The following is a 20463-nucleotide window of genomic DNA, read 5'->3' on the forward strand; positions in this document are numbered from 1 at the left end:
GTGGAAACAGGCACAATCTGTTTTAAAATCTCAGTAGAGAAAAAAAACACAGAGTGAAAGAACATACAAGATTAATGATCTCCCCGCAGTGCAGGGAGAAATCAACACCAGCTGGGGGATAGATCTGTCAGAGGCAATGAACGCCATGAGCAAAGGCTGTTGATAAGTTCATTTGGTGCGGAATTTGAAATATGATTTATAGATGCACGCAGCGCAGAGAAGAGCGTCACTCTTCGCAGAGTGTAAATACCTCCAGAACACGCACGGCCCAGCTCCCAGAATTCAATTTTTTTTTTTTTGACTTCTCATTTTATCCTGACCCTGTTTCGCGGTTGCCATACAACTCGTGGGATATGAAGTAGGAAAATCATTAATATCAGTTGGGTCTTCTGTTAAGGCGTAATAAAGGAAATGCGTTTGCAATACGCGTGTTCGTGATAAAATCCTCTCGAAAAGTCAACTTCTTATTTACAAGGACACTTGCTGATTCAAACATTTTAGAGGTAGAAACACACGATGTCTCACTCCCATGTAGTTCATTATATCAAACCTGAAGCTGGAGAGAGATTCCATTCCGGTTGTGTTGATAACTTGGCTGGTAACGTCCCCGCTGTGGAAGGTCACCACCTCTACCACGAAAGCATGATGCCCTACAAAGAGAAAATAAATGCAAACTACATTACGTGATAGGACTGATTTTAAAATATTTTCCCCAGACATTGGACTGAATGAACTCTGGAACTTAAATCCTCAAATGTAATAAATGAAACGAGGGTTTGAAGCCGTTAAGTCATCTAAATGCAGCCAGCATGCAACTTCCTTCCCCAAACCTTTTGCCAAAGCGTATCTTAGTGCAACCAGTGGCCTTAGATGCCCCCTCTCCCTGCACGTCTCCATGATCCCAAGTGGGTCAAGCGGCAAAAACTTCATTGGCCAAACAGGACAATGGAAGAAAGCAGGAGGACCGTGATTGCCCACAAATTAGGGCAGCCCTGTCAGCCGAGGGCCAGTCAGGGTCCTGGAATCTTTGGATGTTGGAAGTGGATAATCACTTGGAGGTTCGGTACAGGGCAGCAAAATCAAGGCTTCCGGTCACCCGCCTGGTTGATGGACTGGAATCCAGCGTGGCTAAGTCCTCTCCCAAACAAAACAGAACAGAACAAACACAGACGGTGGCTAGGCGGCCTCTAAACCATGCGTTAGCTCCAGCCCCAACTACGTTGCGGCTAGCACAGACAGCAGCAATCCGGAGGAGTCAGGAGGCCTTTTCAGCAATAATCAGCAAAGAATTAAATCTCAAGTTTACGATTGTAGCCCAAAGAGGTTTTCTTTAACGGCAAAAAAGAGGGAACGACTTTGTACTTAATGAATGAGGAGCACCACAGCTTAGGTGTGGATACAAGGGTCAGCTAAACACGGGTAGCTGGGTGTGTTTGGTGTGGTGTGGTCGTAGTTTGGCTGCGGCTGGGTGTTTTTAACCATGAAATTGGCATCGGAAAATGAGAAAAAGAGGGTCTTTCCAAAACACCCAGGGTTTCCAGATCCTGGGGAGAAAGTAAAACATTTTAGAGAAGTTTCAGATACTATCTTCCTCTTATAATTGGGGTACTTGTGTGTGCGCATGCATACACATAGACATGTGTATACATGTGGACATGTGTGGACACGTGGACGTGAGTGTGGCAATGTGTACACGTAGACATGTGCATGCATGTACATGTGGATGTGTGTGCATGCGTGTTCACATGTGTGTGCACATGTGTGTGGGCACATGCACATGTATATGTGGACATGTGCACGTGGAGACATGTGTATACATGTACACGTGCATGTGTGTGCATGTGTGTACATATGGACATGTGGGTGTGTGGACGTATGTGTATTGTGTACATGTGAACATGTGTGTGCGTGTGTGTATCTGGACGTGTGTGCATGTATGTGGACATGCATTTGGATTATGTGTGCGTGTGCTCATGTGTGAGGGCATGTGGGCATGTGTGTATATGTGGATGTGTGTGCACATAGACATGTACACGTGTGGACGTGTGTGTGTGTGGACATGTGTGGACACGTGGACATATGTGTGTATGTGTAGCTATGTGTGTGCACGTAGACGTGTACACGTGTGGACATGTGTGGACGTGTGGACGTGTGCGTGTGTGGACATGTGTGGACACGTGGACATGTGGGTGTGTGTGGACGTGTGTGTATTGTGTACATGTGAACATGTGTGTGCGTGTGTGTATCTGGACGTGTGTGCATGTATGTGGACATACATATGGATTATGTGTGCGTGTGCTCATGTGTGTGGACATGTGGGTGTGCATGTGGACATGTATGTGTATTGTGTACCTGTGAACGTGTGTGTGCGTGTGTGTGTCTAGATGCATGTGCATGTGTCTGGACATGTGTGCATACATGGGGGTGTGTGCATGTGCTCACGTGTGAGGACATGTGGGCATGTGTGTGCATGTGTGTGTATGTGGATGTATGTGCACATAGATGTGTACACGTGTGGACATGTGTGCGTGTGGACATGTGTGGACACGTGGACATATGTGTGTGTGTGTGGCTATGCGTGTGCACGTAGACATGTGGACATGTGTGGATGTGTGTGCGTGTGTGTACATATGGACATGTGGGTGTGTGTGGACGTGTGTGTATTGTGTACATGTGAACATGTGTGTGCGTGTGTGTATCTGGACGTGCGTGCATGTATGTGGACATGCATATGGATTATGTGTGCGTGTGCTCATGTGTGTGGACATGTGGGTGTGCATGTGGACATGTATGTGTATTGTGTACCTGTGAACGTGTGTGTGCGTGTGTGTGTCTAGATGCATGTGCATGTGTGTGGACATGTGGGCATGTGTGTGCATGTGTGTATATGTGGATGTGTGTGCACGTTGACGTGTACACGTGTGGACATGAAAAATGAACTTTATTTTTGTCTCTGAGTCATTTCTAAAGAATCTTACACCCCCTGACGTTTTTCCTTCCTGTAGCTGCAGGAACCCTTCGTAGAAGCTCGGTTCTCCCTCCGCCCCTCTGCTGAGACCACATCATGAAGACCACCTCTGCGAGTGAGCAGGAAATTCATTCCCCCCCTTCCCGGGGCCCGAAAAGAGAAAAGTAATCAAATGGTGAAACCCCAGTTTCACCCCAGTTTCACACGATGGGTTTGGTTTCTCCAGGGCTCACTTTCGTCTCAAGCGATCCTTTCTGCGCCCCCACCACCCACACCCTGGCCCCTCAGCCGGGAAGGGGGGATGTGTCCAGCTGTCCCCGTGGTGACAGCGATGAACACGTGAGGTATAACAAAAAGCCGCTCAGCCTGCAAGAGAAGCGCTGGTCTGGACGGAGGGGCTCGCGGGCATCGTGCCATGAAGTGTTATCATCATATTTCCAATTTTCAAAATCAATCCTGCCCAGAAGCGTGAAGATTTCTTTCTACTTTATTTTTCTTGTGTGTGGTCTAGTACTTTCCCCAAAGCATGTACCTGTCCGTGGGTGCACACTTCAAGAACCAGCTGAACTGGGGTGCTTGGATGGCTCAGTTGGTTAAGCATCTGACTCAGGCTCAGGTCGCAGTCTCATGGTTCGTGGGTTCGAGCCCCACGTCGGGCTCTGTGCTGACAGCTCGGAGCCTGGAGCCTGCTTCAGATGCTGTGTCCCCCTCCCTTTCTGCCCCTCCCCCGTTCTCTCTCTCTCTCTCAAAAATAAATATTAAACAAATTTAAAATAAAAAGAATTAGCTGACGAAACAAAACAATATACACACATGTATTATGTATATTACATATAATAGAATATGTATATTCCAACGAGGATAGTCAGGATAACCCCACAAAAACAACCCCCAAACCTCAGTGGCTCGATACGGTATCGGCTCATTCTTCGTTCATGTCACATCTGAAGCAGAACAGTGACTTGATTCCAACAGGTGACTCAGGAATCTCATTTCTCTCCATCTTGTGTTGCCACCACCTTAAACACGAGTCCTTCCAAGGTTGTCACAGGAGAGCGTGGGCCGCTGCACACGGGGTTTCGCGCCAGGCCTAGAAACCCCTCACATCTCTCTTCCAGCCACATTCCCTTGGCCCAAACCCAGTCATATGGCCCCAGCCTAACTACAAGGGCGGCTGGGAAATGCATCCTCCCAGGGTGCAGGGAAGAGAAAACCAGATTGAAATGTAGCCAATCTCTGCCAGAGGTGATGTTTTCTTCGGTCTATTAAGTCATTAAGCTTTGAGTGTGCTACATAAGCAATGGAAAGAAAGAAAGAAAGAAAAAGGAAAGAGAAGGAAAGAAGGAAAGAAGGAGGAAGGAAGGAAGAAGGAAAGAAAGAGAGAGGGAGAAGGAGAAAGAAAGAGAAAGAGAGGGAGAGAAAGAGAGAGAAGAAGGAAAGAAGGAAGGAAGGAAGGAAGGAAGAAAGGAAGGAAGGAAGGGGCTAAAAAAGCTGTTGTTACTCTGATACAATCAGGTCTTTGATCCGACTTAGTATCACCAGATGCCGGACCAAATGAGAACTAAACCAAGGGGCAAAAACCCACTGCACAGACCTAAAAAGTTACCTTTCGTTCCAAACTACACGGACGTCTCAGTTCACAGGAACTGGTGTACCCACGGAGCGTGCCAAGATCTGAAGTCCCCCTTGGAACACTACGGTGGTCAGGCCTGGAGGTCAGCGCATCGAGAGGGCCCTGGCGGAGAAAGAAGGGAAGAGCCAGTCTTGGGAATTATTCCACAAGCACAGTGTTCTGTAGGGCAACCAGGACCAGGGCTTTAGGTAGCAAGTTACATGAGACACATCTACTGAAGGATGTGGGGGCCCAGGACCATCCCTGGCAGGGCGGGGACGAGCCGGGCCACCTATCCCCACACACGACGTGTGCCCCTCCTGTGTCTCCTGCCCTGGGTGGGGCGCCACCATCTACCCAGCTGCCTAAACCTCCTTTCTCCTCTGCAGAGTCCCCACCCTGCTGATTCCACCCGGCTCCCTCTCTCTCTCTCTCTCTCATTCACCCCACTGTCTTTATGCCACTGCCATGGCCTTAGTCCAGGCTCAGCATCGGCCTCTGGGCTTCTGCAACAGCCTCTCCCTGGTCTCCCCGCCTCCGCCTAGTCTCACCTCATCCGCTCTATGCTTTGTGCTGCAATCCAGAGTGTTCTTTCCAAAACATAAAGCTGATCATGCCAACCCCCTGGTTAGAACTTTGTAATAGACCCCGCTGCCTTCAGGATAAACTTTAGGACCCCTGGTGTGGCCAGCAAGGTCTCACATCATCGGTGCCTTGCTCGGTTCTCCAGCATCACCCCCGCCCCCACTGCCCCTTCTCCCCAACAGCCCACGTGCACACGATGCTTCAGGCAAACCACCCGAGGGTCCCAGGGGAACACAGGCTCCATCGTCACCAGAGATGGGCTCCCTCCTCTGTGTGCTTCCGCCTCCCACCCCCTCCCCAGGGTACCTCCCCCTGTCTCCGAAGGGGGCGGAGAGAAGGCTGCTTCTCTGTGGCGAAGCAGAATTATTTGAACGTGGCGCCACCGTGACCAGACTTAGCATCAGAGCGCCAGGCCACTGTTTGATCAGCACTGGGGTCAAAACACAGCTATTAGGCGGGATATGCCTTCGCTGGTATAGACTAGCCCGGGGTGAGGCCAGAGAGGCACTCCACAGAGCAGCCCTGAGGCACTTTTATGTGCTTGAGAAGCCCAGGGGGCACTGGTGGGGAGAGACCTCCCTGAAATGGAGGTAACCACGGGCCCCCCGCCCTCGTCCCCCTTTTCACAGATCTGAGCCCATCTCAGCCCTCTCTCCCAGAAGCCTTCAGGAGCGAGGGCAAAGGGGGACCCTTTGGACAGCCAGACACAACCTGGTGACACCGTTCACAAGTGTCCAAGTCTCAGGACTGGAATTATCCCACGGGGAAGCTTGCCGCATCCTGAAGGAGGAGGCGTGGGCCCCAAACAGGAAGGGCTTCAAGGGGGCCCTGGAACAGCAGATGGCGGGCGGGAGGATAAGCCTGAGGCAAGGGGAGCGCCCTGGTGGCAGACTCAGCGAATCCCCTGCTGATGGCCCAAGGAGGGGGCTGGAAGCCGGCCAGTGCCTTCAACGCTCAACGAAAGGGGCTGCGCCATGTCTGGGGGACTTTCCGAGGGAAGCCAAGTTTGTGACCTCAAGCGTATCATCACCTGCAGGGGGTGGGGGGACAATGATGAGGGAGAAGAGTGGAGGAGAGGGTTTCTGCCTGTCTGGAGGGGCTGGGAAGGCAGGAAGGGGAGGGGTTCCCTGTTCTCTTTCCCTTCCTGAAGCCAGACAAGGGGTCGGTAAGGGAACCCCTTGAGGAACGTGATGTGACCCCGGAGTCTGGAGGACGCAGACAGAGGCTGGCGCCCGGCCCCTGCCTGCAGCGTTCTGGAAACCGGTCCAACCAGAGGCACCCTGATGGGAGAGCGTGGGGAGAAGCAGGTTTGGGGGGGGGGCGTGGGGGTGGGGAGCGGCCTGCTTTCCCAGAGCTCGGAAGAGGGAGAGAGCGTTTCCCACCGACCAGAGCGGGCCCTGCACAAGGTCATGGGGCTTGAGCTGCCTTGAAGGGAGCACTCCCAATGGGGTGCCTGGAACAGCAAGAGAGCACAAGAGAAGGGTCTGCGAAGGGTAGAGTTTCAGAAGGGTGGTCACCTGCACCTGTGCACCAGGGAGCCATGCCTTGAACGGACGGCCCCAAGGGGGGTCCCCCAGAGGGACACTGTCAAAGAACTCACAAAGATCCGAGCTCACGTTGGGGCACCCGGCCCTGCCAGAGGCCGGCAGCGACGAGGCTCCCACGCCCTGTCTCTCCTCCCTCCCCCTCAGCCCGGAGGGGAGGTCGAGGCAGCCCAGGGAGCAGACAGGAGTGTAAAAGGGAAGACGAATACAGACGTAGCAGCGAAGCAGACGTCACTGCCATTCTCCTCACTGCGGGCTGCCGGGTGAGAAGCTGGAAACTGGAGGCACTGAAGCTTTGATCTTAGACTCAACGAGATTAAGGGAGGGAGGCCGCCCACGAGGGCCTAAAAGTGACCAGAGAAGCATCGGGATCAGACAGGCATGTGGGAAAGTCCGGGCGGGAAGGGCAATGGGTGGTGAGGAAGCATGGATTTTTCCTGCCTGCGTGGCCCCCCGGACTGGCCCGCTCGGTGACCTGGCTACACCCGCTACCCTGGGCCATACCCCTGGTCAGCGGAACCTTTGGGCCTTACTCAGACAAGGGAGCTCTCGGACATCTTGGATTGCCACTCACCTGGGCTTCAGGAAAGCTTCGCTTTGGGGCAGTAAACAAAGCTGCCCCACACCCCTGGCTACCCTTTCTTAAAGTTGGGTTATCCAGAGCTGGGGCGGGGGTGCACCTTGGCCTTGACCTCCCGAAGCCACCAGGGCTATGGAGGCAGCCTGTGTGATTCCACTTGGAGAACATTCTTCGCTCACCATGGAGCCTCCAGACACGCCGTGCTGTCTTCAGGGGAGGGAAGGAAGGGAGGGCCACAGCCAGGCAGCCGAGGGAATTCTGCGGGGACATCCTGGGAGTTTTGTTCAGCCTGCCTGGTGAGGGTTGTCGATTCCAGGCACAGACCCAAGAGCTAGGACATGTCAGGCTTTGTTCAGCCAGGCTCCCCTGTGATTGAGAGAGCACGTGAGTTTGGAAGCAAAACAAGCGGGCAACTGTTTAAAGCAGCTGAGGGAATCCAGCGGCCTTTCTCTGACCCGGGAGAGGGAGCAAAGAAAGAGACTTGGAGAGAATCAATCCCTCCCAGGGATCCCTCCCTCAGGTAGGGAAGACGGGGCTTTTCTGCGCACGCGAGGTTTTCACAAGCTGAAGTACCAGGATATGGGTATTTCTCCCTACTCAGTTTTCTTTCTAGAATTCTTTTGGGGGGCAGAACCGTGTGTGTGCGTGTCTGTGCGTCGGTGTCTGGGTCTCTTAGGACCTCTGTAGCAAATTACCACAAACTTGGTGGCTTGGAGCAACAGAAATGTCTTCTCCCACTGTTCTGGAGGCTTCAGGTCCCAAATTGAGGGGTCAGCATGGCCGCGCTCCCTCCGAAGGCTCTGGGGAAGGACGCTTCTTTGCCTCTTCCAGCTTCCGGTGGCCCCAAGCCTTCCTCGCCTCGTGGCTGCCTTGTTCCGACCTCTGCCTCTGTCTTCACGTGGCCCCCTCTCCTCTGCGTGTTCCCCTCTGCTGTTCTCCTGTCTCTTTGAAGGATACTCGTTTGTCATTGGAGTTAGTGGCAATTTGGGTAATCCAGAATGATCTTTTCTTGAGATCCTTAATTATTTGTAGTCCTGTCTTTGGCGGGGTGGGGAGGTTGGGGAAGAACATCGTTCAACCCACTGCAGGAGGGCAAGAAGACAGCAAGAAAATGATGAACTATTTAGGCTCCAGGAATAAGGAACTGGTATTTTTAAAAAAAAGAAAAGAAAAAAGAAAAGAAAAGAAGAGAAGAGAAGAGAAGAGAAGAGAAGAGAAGAGAAAAGAAAAAGAAAAATTCTCTCTTTCTGGAGGTATGAGGCCAGCCTGTCCTAGTCCCCATACAGGACATCACAACAGGGACCCCCACACCGCTGCCTCTTTGGAATCTCTAGATGTGGACCAGTTGGAGGCCTTAGGATCAACAGGACATAGGGCTTTGCACCAAGCCTCCCCCCCTCTTCTGCTGGGTGGTGCCGGATGGCGACATCAGTGTTCGCAAGGAGACGGAAAGTCGTTCTCGGTTAAGCGACCGACTTCGGCTCAGGTCATGATCTCGCAGTTTGTGAGTTCGAGCCCCGCGTCGGGCTCTGTGCTGACAGCTCGGAGCCTGGAGCCTGCTTCGGATTCCGTGTCTCCCTCTCCCTCTGCCCCTCCCCTGCTCACGTTCTGTGTCTCTCTGTCTCTCAATGATAAATAAAGCGTTAAAAAAAATAGAAAAAAAGAGGGGCGCCTGGGTGGCGCAGTCGGTTAAGCGTCCGACTTCAGCCAGGTCACGATCTCGCGGTCCGTGAGTTCGAGCCCCGCGTCGGGCTCTGGGCTGACAGCTCGGAGCCTGGAGCCCGCTTCGGATTCCGTGTCTCCCTCTCCCTCTGCCCCTCCCCTGCTCACATTCTGTGTCTCTCTGTCTCTCAATGATAAATAAAGCGTTAAAAAAAATAGAAAAAAAGAAAAGAAAAACAAGGAACGAGTGGATCCTCAGGGGGTTAGACCTGGCAGTAAGCAAGCTATTCCTGACAGGTTGAATCTAGCATTCTCTGGCTTTATGATCCCAAGTTTCTAAGCCACAGTTCTGTTGTGCCTCCAAAAGGCTTTGTGGAAAAGGGGTTACAGGACTCGAGGCCCTGGGCTGCTCTTCAAGAGGTATTTATGGAAACCGTGTGAGGCGACAGGTGCCTGCAGGGAGGTTCAACCTGGCTGGGGAGAGGGCAATCAGAGTAATAAGAAGAATGTTCTGTGTGTCCTTTAGCCAAGAATTTGAGCCAGTGACTCCAGGGTGGGATGCCATGCATATAAAAGCATAAGGAATTGCTAGGTAAATTTGCCTGACACCCAAGTGCCCCAGACCCCTCTAGCCTACATGAGTCACATGCTCAATAACACCTTGAAGACAGTGGTCCAAGGCCTGTATTCTATGATGCCCCAAATGACACCGTCTGGTTCTTGTCTGCTCCTCTGGCCCACGTCCAGTCACCCGCATGGCCTGGACTCTAGCTTTTCCGGGGTTTCTGTTGTTTCCAGAACTGCTCTGCTCAAGCTTGAACCCTGGACCATTCCTTAATGCTAAATATAGATTGTAATAATTAACAAGGTTTTGGTGAAAGCGTGGGGATAACAGAAGCTTCGGCTGCTCTTGGAGCCAATGCACCAAGACTTCCTCGGGTTTCCATTGGACACCGTTCTCCGTAGGCCCTGTCCCACGGTCATGATGAAAAGGCCAACCCAGCTTCCAAAGGGCCATGTCTTCCCAACTTGGAGTCCAAATGGGTCTTTTCCGAGGCTTCCATAGAAGGGCGGAAAAAAGTTGTTTCTAGAAGAAAATCATCTGAGATTTGCAATTCTGCCCTCAGTGAAGACATTTTAGTTATGGAAAACATTTAGATTCTTTATTCCAGAAGATGATCTGGGATTTATGAGTTTCATAAAGAAAAAGTCCATTAAAGTGTTATTCTGCACATAATAAAGAAGTCTGTCTTCTCTCTGTGGAGAAAAAGAAACAGTACAGGCTTCAAAGCTCCTTCACATATAGGTGTTGTTGTTGTTGTTGTTGTTGTTGTTGTTTAGAAAATGAAAAAAAGAGACTCTAGACTCCCCTGGAGCACCCTGTTCTATGCAAAGAATAAAGGGACGGAAAGAAGGGAGATGGGAGGAAGGGAGACAGAGAGAAGACTTGATCACTTACAGAACTTGGTCTTATAGCACTTTAGTTTTTTGATTACTCATTTGTCCCTCACTATAGCAAGCAACTAAATCAGAAACTGTCTCCTCATAAATTGTATATCCCCGTGTGCTTACTTTGGCCTAACAGGTGGTCCATGAAAGTCAATGGATGGATGGATGGATGGGAGGAAGGAATAGCATGGATGGATGGATGGATGGATGGATGGATGGTGGAAGAAGGAAGGAAGGAAGGAAGGAAGGAAGGAAGAAGGAAAGAAGGAAGGAAGAAGGAAGGAAAGAAGGAAGGAAGGAAGGAAGAAAGGAAAGAAGGAAGGATGGAAGAAGGAAGGAAGGAAGGAAGAAGGAAGGAAGGAAGGAAGGAAGGAAAGAAGGAAGGATGGAAGAAGGAAGGAAGGAAGGAAAAGCGTGCTTAAAATAGTGTGTTAAGGCAGGCAGTCATTTTTTTCCTTCCTTTATACCATTTGAAATGAAACACAATTCTATCAGCCTTTTCACTTTTGTTGGTGATTCTCATGGAGGTGGGGGTGTGGTGAGAGTGTGCAAACTTTCAGGTCACATTTGGGGGCCTGGTGTAGTGTACAAGCAACAAGTTCTCACTGCCAGCATGAAAGGGACTGAGCTTCCAGGCTGCAGATCCTGGAGGAGAAACCATGCGGAATATTTTTTAACCTTCCGTGCCTGACATCTGTCTGAGCTTTTGTAGAGTGAAGAGCTCTTTCAAGGAATGACCTTATTTGAATTCTCACAGCCGCCTGCCAGGAGTCTCCACTAGGCATCTCCAGTGTGCACAGGGAGAAACTGAGGATAACCAAGTTACGGGACCCATCTAAGGTCAAGCAGCTAGAACTTGAACCTAGGTTTTCTGGCTCTCAGCCCGGGACTTATCCCATTTGACCACAAATAGGAACACAGTACTGTTTGTGTCTTCATGTCACAGGAAACAATGGTCTTTGTTCATTTTTAATGTCTCAAGAGTCTATGCATCCAAAGCAGACACCAGTTACGGACTTGATGCATCAACCGTGAGGGAACAAGACGTCTCGTACTCCCTGGGCAATGATTCTACTTAAGTCATATTTAATCACACTCAACAGAATGCCAAAAAGGGATCAGATCAACTAGAGGGGAAAAAAGCAAGGTGTACTTATACAGCCGATACGGGAGAGGCCCTTTGAAGATGCCCCTCTGAGCACCAAGGTGGTGGAGGAAAGACCCCTGGACCAGGCAGCGGGGGCCACACTTGTGAGCCCACCCACTCCACCGTGACAAGCCAGTGCGTCCTCAGGCGGGCCACTGTGTTGGGCATGCACCAATGGAAGCACAAGATGATGAAAGCAGACTCGTGGAGGTGGTGCCGGGGGGATCAGGTGGGGCTGTCGGGCTGCCCCGAGACAGGATCACAGGCACCGGGAGAGAAAGGACACATACGGGCTGCCCTTGCTTCGAGGTAAGCTGCCGTACTCAGGGGATGCCGTGCCTGGGCACAACGTCGCCAGGGCAGGGCTCACGGCCGAGACTTCCGAGTACATAGAAGCAGAAGCATGAAGGAATGAGAAACGTGCTCAAAGCCAATCAGGGTCAATGCCCCCCACCTCCGTACTGCCCGTCTCCAACCCCGAGCCCCCAGCAGGCATTCGGGTCGCTTCCGTACTGTCCCACCTGCAAACTCCACCAGCCCCTTAGCCTGTGAAGAGGCAGCCGGAAGAAGACGATGTGGCAGAAAGAGGACAGGTTTCTGACTCACACAAGCCTAGTCAGAGGCTGGCTCTGTAAACCACTGGCTGTCGACTCAGCTCGGGTCGTACAACTGCACAGGCTGCTTCCCTCATCTGCTCGGGGAAAGATGGAAATATTCCACCCTTGACAACCGCAAACCCTCTCTACGGCCTTCGAAGTATCTTGATAGAATCAAAAGCTTCAAGCACTCGCCTAAAGACTCCTTAACCCTTCCGACGCTTGGAGCACTTACCACACCAGATGTCTGGTCACGCCGGACGAGACCGCACAGGAGCCACAGTTAAACTATTCTGCGTTACGAGTAATAAAATGAAGAAATTAAAGCATGCATGCCGTGGTCCGATCGTGATTAGTTTCTCTGAAAAGCCATATCCCTGAGGAGGCTCTTACAAATTAGGAATCCAATTTGCAGCAAGGTTTTTAGAAGTTGAACTCCTACACCCTGAACTAGCACCGCCTTGAGTTAAACTGTCAAACGTGACTCAGCTTAATGCTGGTTCCCTCGTTTATGGACGTGCTTTCTTATTATGCCAAATCTTCAGATCTGTATTTTTCTTAGCAGTGTCATTGCTCTGAGGCTCCACAGAGCTACGTGTTTAAAAAAGAAAGCAAGGAAGGGGGAAAGGGAGGGCAGGGGAGGGGAGGAAGGAAGACGGAAGGAAGGAAAGGAAACGGAAAAAAGAAAAGGAAAGCCTCTCGGTTTCGTGGGATGGCGTGTGACTTCTGCTCTCAAGTTCTACCAATTAGCTCTGGCGCCTAGGTTTTCTTGGCAGCCTTCTGTATCCCATCCCAGATGGTGTGGAAAAGCCTGACTGCTGACTTTCTGGCTCTGCTTTCTTATTTCCTCTCCCCACAGCTAATTTAAGAAAGTCGACATGATACCAGGACTGAGAGCCCTGCCTCACTTCCCCTGCCTTCACCTTCTCCAGCCTCCCACGGCCACATCTCCTACGGGACCCCTCTAGCCCCGGAGCCTGAACTCAGAGCAACAGGAAAAAATCAGCATCCTTAGCCACACGAGCCAGTGTGGTGTGGAATTAAGTTGCAGCCCCAAACGAGGAACCCGTGACCCTGAACTTCTGGGCTCCTGCAAACTCCAGCTGCCTCAAGTCTCAGCACCGCCTGCCCTTGTAGCGTAGAGGCACTCCACGGAGGTGAGCTTCTCCTTGGCCCTGCTGACCCCCCCCCCTCGGGTTCCAGTCCCTTACTCACCCTCTAGGCAGGGCCGTGCTTAAAGCTTATAGTCCATAAACCATATCCTGGCTCCTCCAGCCTCCCCCGGGGGCGGGCCACTCATTTCTCGGGCCCATCAGAAAGTAGACAGGATTCAACAACCCTATGTGAACCCGTCTTTGATTACAGATGCGGCCCGGGGCCAGCGTCCCGCCTGGGAAAGGTCCTAAGCCGCATGCAAGCTTCCTTCACACAGCTTCCAGAACGCAGTGGCTGGCTACCCAGGGAAGGCAAGGTGGAGCAGAAGCCTCTGCTAGATGGGAGAGAGCAGGAGAGATGGGGCGGGACAGGGTCTCAGCGGTTTCTGCTGATGAATATCCAAACTGAGTCTGTGGGAATGGAAAGAAAGTAGCAGCTTTCCAAGCGCCTCAGGTACTGTGACAAGAACTCCTTCCTGATGGCTGACATGACAGGACCCCGCTGCTGCCAGGGAGGGGCGGGGCACCCTAAGGTCTCTGGGTACCCCAAAATAACAGCTACATTTGGGCCCAGACAGGGTCTTTATTAATACAGCTCTGACCCGTGACTCCCCTGCTCAGTGACTTCCGGCCGTTTCTTCCTGCTTGCGAAACAGCTTGCTTGCCAGCTTCCTTCACAATCGGGGATCAGTATTGTGTCACAGCTCTCCAGAGAAACGGAACCAGGAGGGTGGAGGTGTGTGCACGCGCGTGCATGCGTGGAAAGAGAAGGAGAGACAGAGAGAGAGAGAGGGAGAGATTTTAAGGAATTGGCTCATGGGGATACAGAGACTGACAAGCTCTAAATCTGCAGAACAGGACAGCAGGTTGAGACCCAGACAAGAAGCGGTGTTGCAATCTTCTGGCAGAATTTCCTCTTCCTCCAGGAAGGCCAGTCTTACTGCCGTGAAGGCCTTCAACTGATTGGATGAGACCCACCCACGATGCTGCTCTACCCAAAGTCCACCGATTTAAATGTTCATCTCATCTAAAACAAACCTTCACAAAAAACACGTAGAACAACATTTGGTCAAATATCTGGGTACCATGGCCCAGCCAAGTTCACACATAAAATAAACCATCACACACATGGTTTTCCAGCTTCTTTTTCCAACATGGTCCTTACACGAGCCCCTTTCCTGGCCACTCAGAAGCTAGTAACTATTCCTCGGATACCCCAGGCTCTGGGCCTTGTGCATCCCCGAGTACTCCCAGGACCCTATTTCTCTGTCTTAGCACATTTCATTGTAATGAGATGTTGACCTGCCTGTCTGTCCACCGGATTTTTCTACCTCCTCAAAGACACTTTCAGTCTTATTCATCCTTATCCAGCCAGCATCTAACACAGCAGTTGGAACTCAAAGACCTTCTGGGGATGTTTGTGGAACAAAAATCAGTCCAGAAAGCTAAAGACCCACACCAAAGGTGAAGGCTGATGGAATTGACCTTGAAATGGACAAGGAGCTGAGAGCCCAAGAGGCCACAACAAAGCCCAGATTCGCTTCTGGCTCGGGAAATCTCGGAAGGCTTTCTCAAGGAAATGGCTTTTGCATTGTGCGCTGGAGAATAGTGGGATTTCAACAGGTAGGGAAGGGGGAAGGGCATTCCAGTGAATGAATGGCTTCAGTTAGGGCACAGAAGTGGGAAAACGCAGAGGTGTCCAGGAACGTGGACAGAGTGATCGCAGTGTTCTTAGAACACAGGCTCCATGCAGGTGGGGTAGGTGGGTGGGGTGGGGGAAAGAAGCTGGAAAGGCAGGAGGGGCCAGACTGTTCGGCACGTTCAGGCCGGGCACAGCGCCCTGGACGTATCCAGATGCAGTGGTAAAGCATCGGAGGCCGTCTACGCCGGCAAGAGTGACCTAATGGTTCAAGCTGGGCTGTCACTTCTGCCTCTGCCAGGAAAGTTATTAGTTCGAGGTCGCTAATGTGCGGGTCCTGAGAGGTGAGCTCACTGACGCCCGAGTGAATTAAATGCCCGGGGTGGGCGCCAGAAGCTACCTTCACTATCATTCATTTGCTCACCCTAGCCGGGGCCAGAGACCGGACTGCTCCAGTTGGTGGCGTCATTTAGACATTGTCTGAAGGAAGTGAAGGAAAATGTTCCAGAAGCGGAAAGACCTAAACAATGGCTAAGCTTTAGTCCTGGGTAAAGCTTTAGTCCAGGCCCATCAGTAAGTAGACAGGATTCAACAACCCTATGTGAACCCGTCTTTGATTACAGGCACGGGGCCAGCGTCCTGCCTGGGAAAGGTCCTAAGCCGCATGCAAGCTTCCTTCACATAGCTTCCAGAACGCAGTGGCTGGCTACCCAGGGAAGGCAAGGTGGAGCAGCGGGGCCAGGCCCGGCCGGCCAGACCCCGGCTCTCTCCGCCAAAGCACCTACAGACAGGCCTGCCAACGGCCTACGGACTGCTCTGCGATGCTAATCAATTCCTTCACTTCCCCAGCCTCCGATTTCCCCCCAGTTCAGTCTCAAATATGACTGCAAAGGAAGAGCTCCCCAAACACTTCTTTCAAGGGATTTACTGGACCTTCAGCATCCAGAGAAGGAGTCCCCACTATGCCGCTCAACCGTTCCTCGATTTTCGGGGGTCCTCACTCCCAACAGCTGTTGGGAATGCGTTTCCGGTGGCCTTGGTTTCATGCCTACACCTCTCCTGCAGGACAGAAGCTCGGGGTGGCAATGGCCGTGTGCCTGTTCTCTGGGTTCCCCCGCCCCCGGTCAGCCAGGTCGCAGGTGCCCCCGTGTGGCAGGGCCCGGGCTGGACGTGGGCCCACGTGTGGTGCCAGGCTCTGTGCCTAAAACACTCAGTGCCAATATTTGAGTGTTTAAGGTAAAGCCTGCCCTAATCTGTGGGGCCCCAGGCAGTGAGAAGGCAGGTCCCTGACTCTGGCCCTATTTCATTCCTAACTGGGTTTTAAAGCCGAGACTGCAATGTTTTGATGTGATTGAAGCAGAGCTTTAGGAAGAAGAGAAACAGCAGAGGATCCAATAGTAAGGTCCTTTAAGGTCTCCCAGGGAGGAAGAAATGAACACAATTATTTTGCCATTTTAAAAAAGGGGGAAAAAAAATCTGAGTAGGAAATTAATGAACGCGAGGCTTAGTAAACACAGGAGTATTTTGTTTACTCCTTACAGGCTGCATTTCACAATTATTAGCCTCTCTTTCGTAAAATAAAAAAATAAACACATTTTAATTTAATGAAAAAAACCCCACCTGCTCAAAAGGTGGGCTAAATTGTCTGCCTTCAGCCTTATGAAGCTTCACTGAAGCAAACCTTCTCAGGAAGATCATGTGGGAGTTTTTCCAGTAAACCCGCCGGTGGCAGGTGGTTCCAAAAGCTGTGCCAGAGATCCCCCCGACTCCCTAAGATGAGGCCATGGGACATCCCAAACTCCTCCTCCCGGAAAGAAAACCTACAAAGACTGATTGAACAACAGCAGCGAGGCTGGATTTTGAGCCCTAAGAGCTAAGGAGGGAAGGGGGCCCTGTAAGCACTTAAGGGCCCTCCTGCTCAGCCACCCTGTCCTCCGGAGCCCCTGGGGCTGTGGAAGGCAGCGTTATGAGGAGAATCACACCAGGTGCTAGAAGTGTAGATCCTTCCTGAGCTATGCTATTCACGGCACCCCCTGACTTAGTCCTCACTGCAGCCCCCTGGGTTAAAGAGGTACCACGATTGTCTCCATTGTTAGCATAAGAAAACAAGAGTCCAGCAAGGTTAGGTAACTCGTGCCAGCTCACGTAGCCAGTAAAGTAGAACCCAGGACTGTCGATGGTATTGGCACAAAAACAGACACATTGATCAAAGGAATAGAATAGAGAACCCAGAAATGGACCCACAAATATATGGCCGACTAATCTTTGACAAAGCAGAAAAGAATATCCAATGGAAATAGACAGTCTCTTCAGCAAACGGTGCTGGGAAAACTGGACAGCGACATGCAGAAGAATGAACCTGGCCCACTTTCTTACACCAGACACAAAAATAAACTCAAAATGGATGAAAGACCTCAATGTGAGACAGGAAACAAAATCCTACAGGAGAAAACAGGCAACAACCTCTTTGACCTCAGCCGCGGCAACTTCTTACTTGACATGTCTCTGGAGGCAAGGGAAATAAAAGCAAAAATGAACTATTGGGACCTCATCAAGATAAAAAGCTTCTGCACGCGAAGGAAACAACAAATAGAATGGAGAAGACATTTTCAAATAACATAGCGGATAAAGGGCTAGTATCCAAAATCTAGAAAGAACTTACTAAATCGAACACCCAAAAAACAAATAATCCAGTGAAGACATGGGCAGGAAACATGAATAGACACTTCTCCAAAGAAGACATCCAGATGGCCAACCGGCACATGAAAAAATGCTCCACATCACTCATCATCAGGGAAATACAAATCAAAACCACAATGAGATACCACCTCACACCTGTCAGAATGGCTCACATGAACAACTCAGGCAACGACAGATGTTGGCAAGGATGCGGAGAGAGAGGATCTCTTTTGCTTTGCTGGTGGGAATGCAAACTGGTGCAGCCATTCTGGGAAACAGGATGGAGGTTCCTCAAAAAATTAAAAATAGAATTGCTGTATGACCCAGCAATTGTACTACTAGGTATTTATCCCAAGGATACAAAAATGCTGATTTGAAGGGGGACATGCACCCCAATATTTATAGTAGCCCTATCAACAGTAGCCAAATTACCGAAAGAGCCCAAATGTCCATCTACTGATGAGTGGATAAAGAAGATGTAATGTATATACGTGTATGTACATACACATGTATATATACATACATAATAATGGAATACTACTTAATGATAAAAAAAAAAAAAAAGAATGAAATCTGGGGTGCTTGGGTGGCTCAGTCGGTTAAGCATCTGACTTCGGCCCAGGTCGTGATCTCACGCTTTGTGGGTTCGAGCCCCACGTCAGGCTCTGTGCTGACAGCTCGGAGCTCAGAGCCTGGAGACTGCTTCAGATTCTGTGTTTCCCTCTCCCTCTGCCCCTCCCCTGCTTGCGCTCTGTCTCTCTGTCTCCCAAAAACAAATAAATTTTTTTTTAATTAAAAAAAAAAGAAAAAAGAATGAAATCTTACCATTTGCAACAACATGGATGGAACTAGAGGGTGTCATGCTAAGCAAAATAAGACAGAGAAAGTCAGAGAAAGACAGATCTCATATGTGGAATTTAAGAAACAACAGATGAACATAGGGGAAGGGAAGGAAAAATAAGATACAAACAGAGAGGGAGGCAAACCATGAGACTCTTCAATGCAGAGAACAAATTGAGGGTTACTGGAAGGGAGGTGGCTGGGGGGATGGGCTAGATGGGTGATGGGCATTGAGGAGGGCACTTCTGGGGATGAGCGCTGGGTATCACTTGTAAGAGATGAATCACTGGGTTCGACTCCTGAAGCCAAGACTATACTGTATGGTAACTAACTTCAATTTAAATTAAATAATAATAATAATAACAACCCAGGACTGCCTATGTCCAGAGCCAGAGACCCTACCTTTAACTATCGGCCTCACACTCCTTTCTATCCAAGCCCTGCCAGTTGGTCACTCAGGAGTGGGAGGACCAGGGCCAGGAACATGGGTCAGCAGAACAGCCATCACCTACGTGTAAGGAGAGAAACACGGACACGGATAGGGGCCGCACATATCCCATTCATTCCCCCAGCGATGATACCAAGGTTAACTGAAACTTCTCTCGGTACCCCTGGGGATGACCCTCATTTTTTGACCGCAGCTAGCCATAGATAACTTGTTACCCAAATACAGGAGACCCTCCCTCTACCTGTGATTTTGCTCGCCACCATTTCAGGCACCCACTCAGGGTCCTAAAACGTATCCTCGGTGGATAAGGGGGGATCTGCTGTATTCCGGGTATTGCAGATGTAAACCGAAAACATCAAGCCTGGTGAGACCCAGCATAAGACAGCCAATTGAATCCACGTGGCTCTGCCCTTCTCTCCCTTTTCGCCTGTGCAGGGGAACAGCGTGCATCTACCGATGATGGTAGTTTTCTTCACCTTCTCTACCCTTCTCTGTTGAGCTGCCTGGACAGTTCAAGGAGTGAGAATTATCGGGAACAAACGAAATGTGGAGGAGTGTCATTTTCAAACGTCTAATCAGTTTTGAAGACCAGTTGAAAAGGCCAGCGCGTAAATTCGCACCCTTTGGCCGGGCTTCGTGAATTTGCCTGTCTTCTAGACGCCCCGTGCAGAGACCTGATAATTGCTGGTCTCTGCCTGGTGATCTACTGAGCTGCCCCAAGTCGGAGGCATCTTCTTCCTCATTCGCTGTCCATGGGTAGGTACCCAATCTGATATGCAGGGTTTATACAAAATCAAGCGTAAGTGGGGGCGCCTGGGTGGCTCAGTCGTTTAAGCGTCCGACTTCAGCTCAGGTCACGATCTCACGGTCCGTGAGTTCGAGCCCGCATCGGGCTCTGGGCTGATGGCTCAGAGCCTGGAGCCTGCTTCCAGTTCTGTGTCTCCCTCTCTCTCTGCCCCTCCCCCATTCATGCTCTGTCTCTCTCTGTCTCAAAAATAAATAAACGTTGGGGCGCCTGGGTGGCGCAGTCAGTAAAGCGTCCGACTTCAGCCAGGTCACGATCTCGCGGTCCGTGAGTTCGAGCCCCGCATCAGGCTCTGGGCTGATGGCTCAGAGCCTGGAGCCTGTTTCCGATTCTGTGTCTCCCTCCCTCTCTGCCCCTCCCCCGTTCATGCTCTGTCTCTCTCTGTCCCAAAAATAAATAAACGTTGAAAAAATAAATAAATATATAAATAAACGTTAAAAAAAAATTTTTTTTTTAAAACAAAATCAAGCGTAAGTGAACACAGAGCCTCACACTTAGCATCTTTGTTTCCATCGGTCGAGAGAGAGAGCGCGGGAAAGCCGTGCCTCCGTTTATGCGATTAAACCTCAGCAAGGCTTCTTCTCAATCCATCTCAAAAAGGAGCCACTCATTTTCTGCGGTGCTACGATTATTTTCCAAAAGCTTGGAGAGAGGGGGAGCCGAATCTCCCAACGGCTGTCTGGGACGGGTTCTAGGATACCTGGTAGGCTTCTTCCTGGCAGGGCGACGAGAAGGCAAATAGTGGCTTCTCGTTA

General features: G+C 50.7%; 1 protein-coding gene and 2 long non-coding RNA genes across 5 annotated transcripts; 1 reads left to right on the plus strand and 2 right to left on the minus strand.

Moving 5' to 3' along the window:
- Positions 1–301: 301 nt before the first annotated feature.
- On the minus strand, positions 302–8451 carry LOC123608014. Of its 3 annotated transcripts, XM_045497341.1 has the most exons (4): positions 7985–8451; positions 7284–7655; positions 4575–4703; positions 302–650 (listed from the first exon to the last, which is right to left on the minus strand). In XM_045497341.1, exons 1-4 carry the CDS (start codon positions 8255–8257, stop codon positions 630–632), a joined length of 795 nt encoding a protein of 264 aa, XP_045353297.1. In that variant the 5' UTR covers positions 8258–8451; the 3' UTR covers positions 302–629. The 3 variants fall into 3 exon arrangements, 1 of the variants encoding a protein (XP_045353297.1); XR_006717039.1 differs by having other exon boundaries at positions 7469–8451; XR_006717038.1 differs by having other exon boundaries at positions 7390–8451.
- On the plus strand, positions 7697–19449 carry LOC123608016. The gene is made up of 3 exons (XR_006717041.1): positions 7697–7809; positions 13003–13300; positions 19339–19449. It is a non-coding gene; the product is annotated as an uncharacterized LOC123608016 (long non-coding RNA).
- LOC123608015 lies at positions 9501–19703 on the minus strand. The gene is made up of 2 exons (XR_006717040.1): positions 19145–19703; positions 9501–10208 (listed from the first exon to the last, which is right to left on the minus strand). It is a non-coding gene; the product is annotated as an uncharacterized LOC123608015 (long non-coding RNA).
- Between the last annotated feature and the right edge of the window lie 760 nt (positions 19704–20463).

The sequence above is a fragment of the Leopardus geoffroyi genome, chromosome B2 (genome assembly GCF_018350155.1).
Source record: "Leopardus geoffroyi isolate Oge1 chromosome B2, O.geoffroyi_Oge1_pat1.0, whole genome shotgun sequence".
In the NCBI taxonomy this organism is placed as follows: domain Eukaryota; kingdom Metazoa; phylum Chordata; class Mammalia; order Carnivora; family Felidae; genus Leopardus; species Leopardus geoffroyi.

What these genes read in the sequence shown, in the direction of transcription:
- LOC123608014 (XM_045497341.1), bottom strand. Translation starts at nt 8,257, where the DNA reads ATGACAAACGAGTATCCTTCAAAGAGACAGGAGAACAGCAGAGGGGAA. An exon ending in TCCAAGCCACCAAGTTTGTG is followed by an intron (nt 7,656 to 7,984) that starts GTAATTTGCTAC and finishes TCTCAATCACAG; the next exon opens with GGGAGCCTGGCTGAACAAAG. An exon ending in CGTGTAGTTTGGAACGAAAG is followed by an intron (nt 651 to 4,574) that starts GTAACTTTTTAG and finishes TTCTCTTTGTAG; the next exon opens with GGCATCATGCTTTCGTGGTA.